Source organism: Lytechinus pictus, chromosome 2, assembly GCF_037042905.1.
Source record: "Lytechinus pictus isolate F3 Inbred chromosome 2, Lp3.0, whole genome shotgun sequence".
NCBI lineage: Eukaryota > Metazoa > Echinodermata > Echinoidea > Temnopleuroida > Toxopneustidae > Lytechinus > Lytechinus pictus.
In genome coordinates this window covers 59235590-59248609 of record NC_087246.1, presented here as the reverse complement: position 1 = coordinate 59248609, position 13020 = coordinate 59235590, and the positions used below count along the sequence as shown (strand labels likewise).

General features: G+C 36.1%; 1 protein-coding gene across 1 annotated transcript; it reads right to left on the bottom strand.

Moving 5' to 3' along the window:
* Positions 1 to 3943: 3943 nt before the first annotated feature.
* On the bottom strand, positions 3944 to 12550 carry LOC129276856 (retinitis pigmentosa 1-like 1 protein). Its single transcript, XM_054913259.2, has 4 exons — positions 12542 to 12550; positions 11769 to 12093; positions 11242 to 11461; positions 3944 to 10866 (listed from the first exon to the last, which is right to left on the bottom strand). Exons 1-4 carry the CDS (start codon positions 12548 to 12550, stop codon positions 9264 to 9266), a joined length of 2157 nt encoding a protein of 718 aa, XP_054769234.2. The 3' UTR covers positions 3944 to 9263.
* Positions 12551 to 13020: the final 470 nt, after the last annotated feature.

Sequence of the window (13020 nt, the reverse complement as noted above, 5' to 3'; positions counted from 1 at the left end):
AATGAGCTTGGTCTTATAGCACCTTGGGATTTTAGGACTGGTTTGAATGAGCTGGGTCTTGGCACCAGGTGGTGTCAGGACTACAAATTTGTTGAGCCAAGTTTTAACACCCAAGTGATTTTAAGGCTACGGTGTACATGTGCTGGATTTTAACATCCATGGCTTTATATAAGCTGGGTCTTATTGCGGTTTTAGGACTATAGTTTATATGAGCTGGATTTTAACACTTTAACACTTTTAACACAGTTGCTTAGACCAGCTGGGTTCTGACACCATGTGGTTTTAAGACCATGAAATTTGATGAGCGAGATCTTTACACCATGTAGTATTTTAAGATCATTGCTTTGAAGAGCCTGGCCATTACATGTGGTGTGGAGCACTAATTTGTAGATAAGATATACTTTGCTAGTATAGAAGCAATAAACTGAAATTTGATTAGTATTCAAGAGAGTAATTGAAAATGGTATGGATGTTTTTTTTTTTTTTTTCATTTGAGCCCATTATAAACAAACAAACTAGACTTATGTCTAATTTTCTTCTTCTTATGCATGAGGCAATCATCTCATCCTTAAATGTAAAATTTTCCATGAAATTACAAGTCTGTCATCACTAAAAACTATGTACGATTGGATGTAATAAATTGATTTTTCTGTGTTTTGATGATTGTGACTTAAAAAAAAAAAAAACAAATTACTAACTAATTTGAGTTTTTAATGGCAAAAATAAAATATTATTTTCATTCTGTTTATATCTATATAGATGAGATTAATTTTGTGATGATTAATATTTAGCCTGTGACTGCCCTTTCAATATGAATGGGATTAGAATATTTTTATTACTATATAGATATATAACCTCCACTTGACTGCGATTTACAACATGACACATGCCTTGTTGGCTTTTGGGAGGGGGTAAGTTTGGGCAATATAGAGCATGACAATTTCTAAACATAAACACTAAAAAATAATTTTAAATCAAATGTATAACCAAGACTCTCTATATCTTATAATTTTCAACAATAATGAGAAGTGCTTGAATTTAATTCGCATCCATTATCAGGTATATTCCAAATAATGCTACATTCCCCAATATACTCAATCAAAGCTGCCTTAGTAGATGAAGCCACTCACAAAATTTCCTGCACATAAAACTTTACTCTTTTCATTGACAGATATCTAACCCATTTACATGTATACTGTTTTGGATGTGAGGGTCGGCCAATTCATTAGATTTCCCCCAAAATCATTCACATTTTTGTTTCCTGCACAGTTGTACTTTTGTAGTCATCATTATATATCATATCATAAACTGACTGCCTATTGCTATTCTCTCAAGCTCAAAACAATATTCACTAGCAGTATTTGTTGCCATTAACATTTTGATTGTGCATGTATTACTAGTACTAGTATGCCTTTAGATAATACACAGTTCCTTGGTTGCATTGAGAAAAATGCATGGGGCAAAATAAATTTGGTGAATTGGCTACTGGAAATTCCATGTTTTCCACCTACTCTGACCAAAATTTATTATTACTCAAAGTAGATTGTTCACAGGGTCAGTTTTTCAAGTTCATGTTCGTTCATTGCATTCCATTTTTGCATGAAGGATTTAATTAAATCACTGATTAGTTAAAATAGCCTTGTTTAGACAGCACACAGTCTATAGCAAACTTTGAAGAGAAAAATTGGTTGATTAAATGCGCATTGCTGTTGCTGTATAGCTGATGCTTTAGATCTTGTTTGATGAAGTTGATGCTTTTGTAAGCATGTCCATTTCATCAGGGTGTATTTTCCAATCGGAGAATACATAGTATCTTGAAAATCCGATGCGGTCTGAAAACACCTTATGAACGTGATCTTATAATATGAAGTGAATTTTCTTGTTTTTTGGAAAGGTCATTGTTAGCTGTGAAGTTTCTAGACAGATTTATGCAAAGAAAGTCAGCACTCTTGCATCGAGGGTGGTACTTTGCTCGTTGAAGACTTTCATTTATCAATGCTTTTGAGGTGTTAGTAGTAAGGAAACAAAAAATTATGATCAAAATATCCTTCATTAACTTATGAATTCATAATAATGAATGCTAATTAAACAAATATGAAGAAATGAACCTATCTCTTTGGCAACAGGACAGTAACCCTTCTGAAGCTTATTTTCAGTTATTTTGATGTTGGTTAGTCCCCCTAAAAGTGAATGTTGCTATTCAAATTCATTACTAGATTATATGAATGCTCATGCCCTCAATGTTTTATTGGGTAAATGTGTGATTTTGTATGACTTTCGCATGGGTGCCTGATCAAAATTAAAATACTGGGTTAGTTTTGTTTTCTTTTCGATAAAAAAATACTTCTTGAAATAGAATGGACTGAACATTTTAGTATATAATCTTTGTCTGTAGCTCTCTGATGTTCATTTACTAAAATTTTAAGTTAAGTGCTCAAATGGTAATTTGAAAGAAAAAGAAAAATATCAATCTAGGTGGCTTGATCTAATCAAATCATGAATGAGGAAAGTTACGCCTTTTTGTTCCATGGCAGTATAAATGTGTACTAATTATAATATTGATTATTTAAAACTCATGGGAGTGTGACCACTGCTGAAACTGAAAAGGCATTAATGTATTAACCCGCATGCTCTAAAGTTCATCCGCAGGTAAGGGAACATGGTCATGTGATGGATCTTCTGTATTTAGTAAATATGTTTTAAAGAATGTGCTATGATTCATGTAGATATTACATCTGTATGTAGAAAAATGTTTCTGTTGAAAAGCTTATGTAAAATATTCATTATTTAATTTATATTACTTTTAGCTAAGTACTGTAGCTAATATTTTATTATGATATTTTTTTTTGAGATGACAATAAAGCAAAAATTAACATGAAAATAGAGGAATGTAATGAAGTGTGTTGGATTCAGAGAACCTAAATTTATGTACAAAGAAGGACAAACTGATAATTTTAAACTACTTGGTCTCTTTTTGTATAGTTCTTCCAAACTTGCAATGCTTTCTACATACAAGAAATTCTAAAGATGGTGTATAGTTAGATGAGAGAAATTATGAAGAATTAATAGAAATTGTTAGCTAGAAAGTCTGTTTTTGTTTCTTTTTCAAACCAGCATTGTCATTCGGATGTTTTGATTTCAAGATTTTGATTTAAGTGTGTCTTGTAAAAGCATTTGATTCACGATTGTGAGCTTTATTTTGATTCATTCAGTGTTTTCTTCATCTGAGTAGACCTGCTATTGGTGTTTAAAGTAGCCTTCTTGCTAATAATCTTTTAGTGCAGCAGTTGTTAAATTAACAGTTTCAGGTATTATCTATGTTTACATAGTACATTCAAGATCCACATGTTTATGTTACTGTGCAAGACAGAAAGTGATATGTAATCATTACTGTTCTTTTCAAGAGTGACAGTGTCAGTACATTGATAAAAAAAAGCTGGAATTACGAGCTAAGATGATTAAATAAATGAAGATAAAAATCTTGTTTTCAATTATCAAGCACTCCCTTCGCTTATTAGATTCATGATTTCTGACTTGGCGTATCTGTTTATGTGTGGAAGAAAGTGAAAAAGTTAGATCAATTATATTTTTCTCTTAAATAAAGAGGGAGGGGAAGAGTGAGCAACAACTTGGTCCCTATTTCTTTGACAAATCTGTCTGTACTATAGAAAACTCAGTATCCCTCTTTTCACCCTCTGTCTCCACATTTGCCCCACTTTTATAGGTTTCATGATGGCAGTTATGCAAAGAGAAAGATGGAGAAAGTGAGAGAGAGAGAGACAAAGACAGAGAGTGAGAGAAAGAGAGAGTGAGAGAAAGAGAGTGTGAGAGTGGGGGGGGGGGGGGAAGGGGCAATGATAAATTGTTGTGGGGGTAGAATTAAGAAAGTAAGGCGCATTATAGAAAATCTAAAACGTAACAAAAACATGACCAGACAATGCTATTCACAGATATATCTGTATTATTTAATGCAATATAAGATCTCTTTTCATATAAATGCCAATAATCGACAAGAACAATATATTCACTCGCGGTTCGAATACATGGAAAGAAAAAATGTAATAATGAGACATGGTAAAAAAAGACTGTTAATAATAGATAAAGTGGAATTTGGGTGTTTCATTAAGCTGTTTGTACATTTCAGCATGATTTCATCAACTTTTGCCGAATGGAATTCCATATTTCTTATCACATTCACATTCGCATCAGTTAATGTTGAAATATATAGATGTGTAATGATGAACATTGCTGATGTTGAAATTTATTTTTGTTGAACGATTTTAAAGCAAAGCAGGCCAGTACTTTCCTACTATTTGATTGAAATTATACTCTCATTAATGAACATATGAAGTTGGCACCCCAATGGCTTGCCATAGGCCTTTTCCAGTCATCGGTGAAGTAATGTGTATTTAACTCAAACAGCACAAGCTCATGAATCACCCAATGATAGCACATTCCATTATACAAAATGCAAAGCAAAGTTTGGAAAAAATGTTAAACAAATTAAATGTCTTATTAACAAAAATCAACTTCAAATGACTATATCAGCCATTATAATAAATATACAAATGAACTTACACTGTTATAATGAACAATTATAGCTTGCTTAAGTAAGTAATGATCAAATTGTAAAACTAGTTAAGGTTATTTTTGTCTATTCAAGAACATAAATATGATTCAAGTATGTAATAGAATGCATATAGATATAACTACTTCTAAATAAGATTGATCATTTTGCCGACATTTCAACGCAAGGTAGGAAAAAAATTGTAAAAATTCTTCGCCATGTGCACATCATTATCTTTTTTTTCTAGAAAAAATGGTTTTAAAGCATTCTGTGCAGTACAGGTCCTTGATCCAGTGTGCATTGCAGGGATTAAGAAGAAAAAAAAAGAGTATTTTCAAATAAAAGCAAACCCCAAAACCAATGCCAATAATAGTATTACACAAGCATGATAACGAACTTAAATATGAAAATGCACAACAACATTTTCATCATATTCCACCATGTGGATAATGAAAACGTAAAAACACAAGAGAAGTAATCTGCATCAATGCCAATCCTAAATATTCCTGTGCAACTGTGTGACGCGGTCGATTAAAAAAAAGTCATATATATTGAAAAACGCAATGGGGAATAAATAAAGCACACCATGCCAAATCTATAGTAAAGAGAGGGGAGTAAGGAAGAGAGAGAGAGAAAAAAAAGATAGAGTCGAGAGCCCCCCGCCCCCTTCACATCAGTGTGAAAAAGATTAATCATGAAGCACACAACATACTGTAATAAACATTAAACTGCAGTGCATAAGGTCATCTTGAAATGTACACAAATATCACATTTTTCTCGAGCTCGATGTCATGAAAATAATAACGAGTTGATAAACAAATCAAGGGCAAGAATAACATGCAGCGTAAAAAGACATGTATATGTCATAAGAAAAAAATATATCAAATGTACACAATGCCAATGGTGTATGGGAAATAAGCAAATGTAAAAAAATAGGAAATGTCGGGGAGTAAAATTTTGTGCATTAGCTGAATGCATCATCGTATATAATATGAAGAAGCGTTGTTATTGAACATTAAAATTGCGCAGATAATTCACCAAATGCCACTCAAAGGTACAGCATTTCATTCAGCAAATAGTAGACTAAAGTTATCAAGTCTGTCATTACGAAACGTTTCGTGGAGGACTGGTCTTACCAGGAAATTTAAACTAAATCGACAATTACCGAATTTAAGTTCAGTTTACAATTTGTACACATTTGCTGACGATTTACTACTTTACACACACAAAGAAAAATGCCGCAGTTAAACTGTATTCTAATGTACAGAAGTACACTGATACAAACTGATACAAACAGTTTGTACAAGATGAAATTACAAATGGAATAATTGTGAATAAACGTAAAATATAAATATAATAGAATGCGATAACCATTAACTATAAGATATAGACTAGGTATTGATCTAAATATAACTGATTATTGTATAATTACTTTTAAAACGAATTATAAATCAGGATGTTGATATCTAACAATGGTTTTTTCCCCCATTAATTGGGAATATTGAATAAATGTCACTGAAGTTTTCAGTCACATATCCAGCAAGGCCCCCCCCCCCAAAAAAAAAAAAAAAATCACATCGTCCCCTTTATCAAAAGCTGAACTCGTCAACATTTTCAGTAAGGGGTTCAAAATGGCCCAAAATCGACGAAATATAACTAACTCTTGGTATTTTGAACCAGACAATAATAATCAAAGTTTCGGAGTCTTTAATGGTCTCATACGAATACTAGCATATCTTATTATAATAAAAATGTAAGTTAGGTCACGTATTTGTAGCCCGACAAAAAGCTTAACGTAAAAGTGTTTCGATCTGTACACGAAACCCTAGCTTTTGTGACGGTTCTTGAAAACGGTGACGGGAATAACACATTAGTATTCTAATCATTGTACATGCCGTCATCAATGTACAATGAAAACAGTATCTAGATGAAGTAAAGAACTACAGTATATACGAGTATATCGTCTAAATAATAACATGGAATAACTAACAAAGTAATCACTAAATAATGTTTGCAATCTGTTGAATTTATATAACAAATTCTATATGGCAAATAGATACACACAAGCCAATGACAACATTAGTCATCGCGCAGCATAAAAACTATTGTGTATTTTTCACAATAGACACTCTAAACTAACCATAACTAGCGATGAAAGAACCATAATGCTAAAAGGTATGAGCAGCATACAGCTTGAGTACGTATTTTTTTGCCATTCAAAAGGGTATTCGAATAATTCATCATTCTCGAAGAGCGACATTGCTGAAACTGAAACGAAACAATATGTTCACAGGAGCACAGAGAAAAGCGAATCAGCCGTTACACACAAATTTTTTTGTGAATATTTGTAATTATAGCTATTTTGATCTTTTTGTAACATTTTGTCCCGGAGAATATTACTTCAGAAAATATCGAAGGGTAAATGAGAACAGAAAGGAAGTGACGCTGAAGTAACAGACTCCTAACTGATCGATGGTATGTCATTTGAAATAACGTTGTAGCAATGATCGGCCTGGAGTCGGTTCCGTTGATGAGACTGTAACATACGTTATGGGATAAACGGTTTATAAACATTCAACCCATGCGCGGGCGGGTCCAGGATTTTTTTTTTAAGGGGGCATTTTGTACAGGAAAAAATTGACAAGCAAAAAAAAGTTTTCAATACTTAATGGAGGTCTTTTGTTCCCATGAAAAGTTTGACAAGCAGAAAAAAAAATGAATAAACAAAATGAAAATAAAAATAAAGAAAAAGAAGGGGAAAAGGTCCTCATTTGCATATGCATGACATATTCCCCTAAAAATATTTTCGGGGCCTCTCAAAGGGGAGGGGGGGAGGGACGGACCGGATGTGCCCCTATACCGGGATCCGATACTGATTCAACTTCATATACTATTACCATGATTACCAGCTTCTCTTTTTTTTTAACAAACTTTGTTTTGGACAAACTAAAAATGACCTGTTTACTGACATATAGGCCTATTCAAAATCTTTGCAGACTTTTGAAACTATGATTTCCCGACAGTTTATCCGAGGTTTGACAGAGACAGCAACGTGATTTCTTTTTTTGTTAACGGGTTATTTGCAAACAGATTACATACATACACTGAAAGTCACTATGTTCTCTGGAGAAAAAAAAACAATAATGAAGTTTACTTTAGCTTTCTCCTTAACTTTTGTGTCCTGTAACATGACGTAAGGTCCCTATTATCGGGGAGGAAGGACGGGTGGATGGAAGAAAACTAGAAAAGTGAGGAATTAAAGTCTAATCTTTAATTCACAGAAGGTATATAAATGATATTACACGCGGCTTGCTGTGGATTAGTGTTTATACAAAAGACTTTAATGATTCACTAAGAATTGCATTTTGGTAATCTGTTATCAATGATAGCTGGCACTTTCCATGTGGCCTCGCCAACTAATGTTGCCTATTAATGTGGCACCATAATGTCGGAGATACATGTAGGTTAAAGGGGAAATCAACTTCTTCCTCATTTTCGTCCGATGCCATTCTGTTACTTGCTGTTAATAAAACAGCTATTATAAATTTATAATATTAAAGAGATCATGTCATAAAATAAAAATTTAATTGTTGAAATAATTAAAAAAGTAGAAGCTCATCTCAAATGGATTTGATTGCATTACATGACTGGTAAACGAAATTATTTGCAATGAAATACCAAACCGAAACCCAAATTTGAAAAAAAATCGAATATCGTAAGAAAGCAAATTCCCACCCCCCCAAAAAAGAAAATAACGCACGTGTTCACGATTTCGAAGATTAAGAAACAAGATTAACAAACTACTTTCCTTTAAAAAGTAAACTAAATGAGGCCTCATGATACGATCTGTCACACCAAGCTTCACACTCATACCTCTTTCTGTCGCAATAAGGATGTGATCATTCTCTATGATGCAATTCATTTTGCAAATTGTGCCTTTCCGGCATGCGCCTTTACCGGAACGTATTAGGAGCAATATCCGCAAAGGGTTTACACCCAAGACAACAGTTATTCTTATAGCTCACAATGTCTTTCATCCATGTCATCAACTTCTTGTATGTTGAAAGAGAGATCTCGGTGTGACTCAAACGACTTCATAACAGTTCCATCTCGTTTGGGTATAAGAATAACAATTATACTTGTTTGTATTGCGCTTGACACTTACTTTATCACAAGTATCAATATAAATACTCTACAATAATGCAACAGTTGCCGCGGTCTTAACGGTGCACGTGTTTGACATTAATTGTGCTGCTAATTAAAGGAGCGTTGAAATTGACGATATTGATTCAATAGTCATGATATCAATTCATGTGGGATTTCATATGCCATACACTTTATAAATTGTTAGTTACGACACTACCATGTCGTACACTCAGGAATAACCTGAAATCGAGGAGAATGTTCAATGCTTTGAGCAAAATCACATTGGATAATGCTATTGCAATGCAAGTTTATGGCAATGATTTTAAGTTTCTTTCAACCATCATGAACTCAATTTGAAAATACTTTCACTGTTTCTATTGAATAGATTAAATAAACATTATTTATATCTGCCATTCGTCTTTATGCCCATTACGTGAAGGATTCAGTGAAAATACCTCGCGATCAAGGTTTGAAAATGCTTTCATTTGAACCGTCTTTCTGGGCACATCCAACGGGATGGAGACTTACAATGAATTCAATATCGATTACTTCACATTGCAGTATCTTCGTCATTAGCATTTTCGCCGGCGGGTTCTTCATGTTTCTCTTGGACATCTACAACAACAGGTTCAGCTACGATAACCGATTCCACGGTTTCGACGACCGGAGTCGCAGGTTTTGCATCTTGCGCTACTTCATCGGACGTCGGTGTCGAGCTGTCAGGTGCTACGTCGACTTGCTGTGAAGGACCATCTTGTGTCTGCTCTGTTGGGATGTTCTCCCCGTCCGAAACCTTCGCATTCTGCTCTTGTGACTCGTTTTCACTTTTCGACGTTTCTTGCGATGCTGGCGATTCCTCCGCGTCGGCAATCTCGGTCTTTCCGGATTCAGATGGCGTCACGGCATCCTCCGCTGTCGTCTCCTCGACTTGTTGTGGAGACTCTGTACTGCTTTCCTCACTCGGTTCTGAACCTTGCGGTTCTTCTGCAGGGACTTCTTCTTGTTGGTTATTTTCCAAGGTTGTGACCGACTGCTCACTTAATGCACTTGATTCATCAATAGCGGCACTTTCCGTTTCAATGTCTTGAGTGTCTGTGCTTATTTCAACCTGAATATTATCCTCTGTCAAGGACTGCGTTTGTGGTTCTTCTGCTACCTCTTCGCTATTTCTCTCAGCTGATACTACACTGTCTGCTGTCTCAACTGTTCTTTCATCAATTACTTCGCTAACATCGTTAGATGCCGTTTTCTCCCTTGCCTCAGGTTCTTCCGGTTCATCAGAACCTGGAGGCATTCGTGGTTGAACTTCTGCTGTGCCCTCTCCAAGTTCCTCCGCCTCGTCTTCTGCATCGATAGGACCGGCGGCAAAGTCCTGTGTCTCTACCGGTGCTGTACTTGATGAATCCTCAGCGCTTGCATCAGTGGTGGGCAAACTTTCAGGTTCTGGTTGTTCACTCCCCTTATCCTTTGCATCTTCTGAATTTCCATATTGCTCGTCACCAGTCTTTTCACTGTGAGCGACTTCTTCGGCGACAGTGTCGGCGGACACAGCATTGTTATCCGCAGTGACATCTGCACTATTTGCTACAGGCGATTCATTTGCGGCAACCTCTGGCGAGTCATCGTCTCCATTCGCTGTCAGCCTATTCTCCTGTGCAGTCTCTGTTGTGCTACCGCCAACGGGAGTCTCATCTGCCGTACTTTCCTTTGAAAGAGCCTCTGCATCAGTCTTTAATTCTTCAGTCTGTCCATTTTCTAGCTTTCCCTCATTTCTTTCTCCATTTTCCAATTTAGCTTCCTCTGCAGACGAATTATCGACATGATTCTCCGTGCTGTCTCCGTTTGCCTTTACTTCTGCATCTCCATTGGTATTCGCTTCACCGTTTTCCTTCTTCTCTCCTTCGCTCTCGAACGTTTCATCTTCGAGGCTGCCGTCGGCGTTGACCATGACGAACCCTGGATCGCCACCCTCTTGGATCGCCTTGGCTAGCTGCTCCAGTTCTTTAGGTGGGATCTCGAAGAGCATTGAGGACGTTCTTGATCGTCGCTCCTTGACAGTGATAGCCGAGCTCAGACGCTCGTAGATCGCCTCTACAAGCGGTTTGGCATTCGGACTGTGAAGCAGGTACTCGCCTTCTCCTTGCGGACTCCGACTGAAAAAAAAACCACACAAATAAACTATAATCATTCATGGACGGATTAAAAATAATGAGAATTACATCAACATGCAATATTTTATTAGAGTGCTTAAACAACGTTTCTATGATCTGAAGTATGATGGCATAATCGTCACACGTTTTTTCATTGAATAAAGCTTGTATTACTCTCATAGACTTGCGGATCAAATCGATCAAATAATTTGTCTTTTACAATGGATTATACATAAAATCGGTTTAATGATTAAGTAATATAATCATTTGGTGGTAAATAAGAAAAGACTGGAGATGGGAATTCGAAGACCAAATGGGTGAGGGACGAGGAGGAATAGGCTGAGCAAAGAGTATACATGTAACAAGAAAACTACCCACTTGCTGATCTGCAAACAGGCGATCTTTTCTAGGTCTTGATGTGGTCCTTTGCTAGGCAGCATGAACCTCTTCATGTGTCTGAGGTCCCACTCAATTGCTTTCTCCCCTGTGTGGACATTGTGTAGAGCCACCTGAAGACGAGACACACCGGCCAGATACGTCCCACATAACTTCAGCCTTTCAGAATCCTTGTTGGGCACCACCGTGACTCGTATTACATCTAGGGAATATATATATATAAAAAACCATCGATGGTATCAGACTAGAAAGTCATGAGGGTGAATACTTTCAAGTCATACCCTTCAGAAGATGGTCTTGACTAATTCTGTTTTGATGTGTAAGTCGTGTTGTTAACTTAATTAAATATATTGAAAGAGCAAGAAACATATCTTGACAAAGGTATTAATGTATGATTTGCGATTTTGCGAATTTTGAGAACAATCGTTTTCAGAGCAAGACACATATATTGATGATTGTCCATCATTATTCAAGAGTTCATGGAAAGTCGCATGGATTCATCTACCCACCTTTACCGTAGCCTTGGATGGCGTCAAGTTCCTTGTGCTCTGAAGCAGGAAGCAACAGTTTCTTGAAGATCTCGATCCATTCCTGCGTCTCTGTCTCGCTATCACCAGCCAGCGTCAAGGACACAGTCGAACCCTTGACGAACTCGAAAGCCCTGGGCTGACTCTTGGAGATGACCCTCTTGATCTGGGTGATGCCTTCGAGCAGGAGACTGGTCACGGTCTTGTTGTAGGCCCCTTTCTCAAGGTACAGTTCCAGGAGGACTGAGGATTGTTCCGAGCCCTTGGTGGTGTTCGGTCGAATCACAACCCATTTCCGTTTCCATGCCTTACAGAAAAATAGTAAATAAAACAGATATCGTGCTGTTACGGTGGAGGTTTTATATTTAATCACAGCGTTTACAGGTTTCCCAATTCAATAATGAAATATGGTGAATTTGAATTCATCGTAGGGAAGCTGTTCATGTTGCTGAGTGGTATGCCGATGTTAAAAATTAATTCGGAAGGAATATTATCATAATTGACTACCAGGGACTCACCTTTTTGGATTGGAATACGGCATTGATATAAATTTTTTTTTTTTTAATTCTTAACAATTATACAATCTTCAAACCCATAAGAATTTGTGATAAAAAGAAAATGTGGTCGTCTTCGCAAGTGAATGACGAATATCACCATCTTCATCATCACCATCATCATCATCATCATCATCAATCATTGTCATCATCTTCGTCGTCTTTCGTCATCATCATTATTATTATTTTGACGATTCATACCTTTAACATGACAATGTAAGGGTGTTATATGTATATATCCAGATACCAACAGAAATTGTAATCGGAAAACTGCAAGAAAAGCGCAAATCACTTTTCTAAATCCTTTATTTCTATGTTATTCCGATAATCAGTATTTTTATTGTAAATGGTAATATCACTGTGAAACCAGTTAGTGGAAATCAACAAAACTGTAAAACAATCACTGGGTGCTTATACAGCTGATCAGACATTATGATAATTCGTTATCTCATCACATCACAGTAAGTATGTGAAATGGTGGCATTTGATTATCTATGTTCTAACTCGAACAGTCGGGTCATATCATAGTCACAACCTTATATCGCGGAGAGGCGAAAGGGAGGCCAAAGTACTTTATTACGAAGAGAGTTTCACATCAGATGTATCCACAGTCTTATAAAAGATATCCTGCATTGTACAGGATGTATACATCCGAGTAAAGTGAAATTGGGGGCTGGCAT

Bases quoted from the DNA above. Each gene is read 5' to 3' on its own strand.
- LOC129276856 (XM_054913259.2), bottom strand. The intron at 11,462-11,768 runs GTGGGTAGATGA...TATATTCCCTAG, and splicing joins CATCCAAGGCTACGGTAAAG to ATGTAATACGAGTCACGGTG. The intron at 10,867-11,241 runs GTGGGTAGTTTT...TTTTTTTTTCAG, and splicing joins GCCTGTTTGCAGATCAGCAA to TCGGAGTCCGCAAGGAGAAG.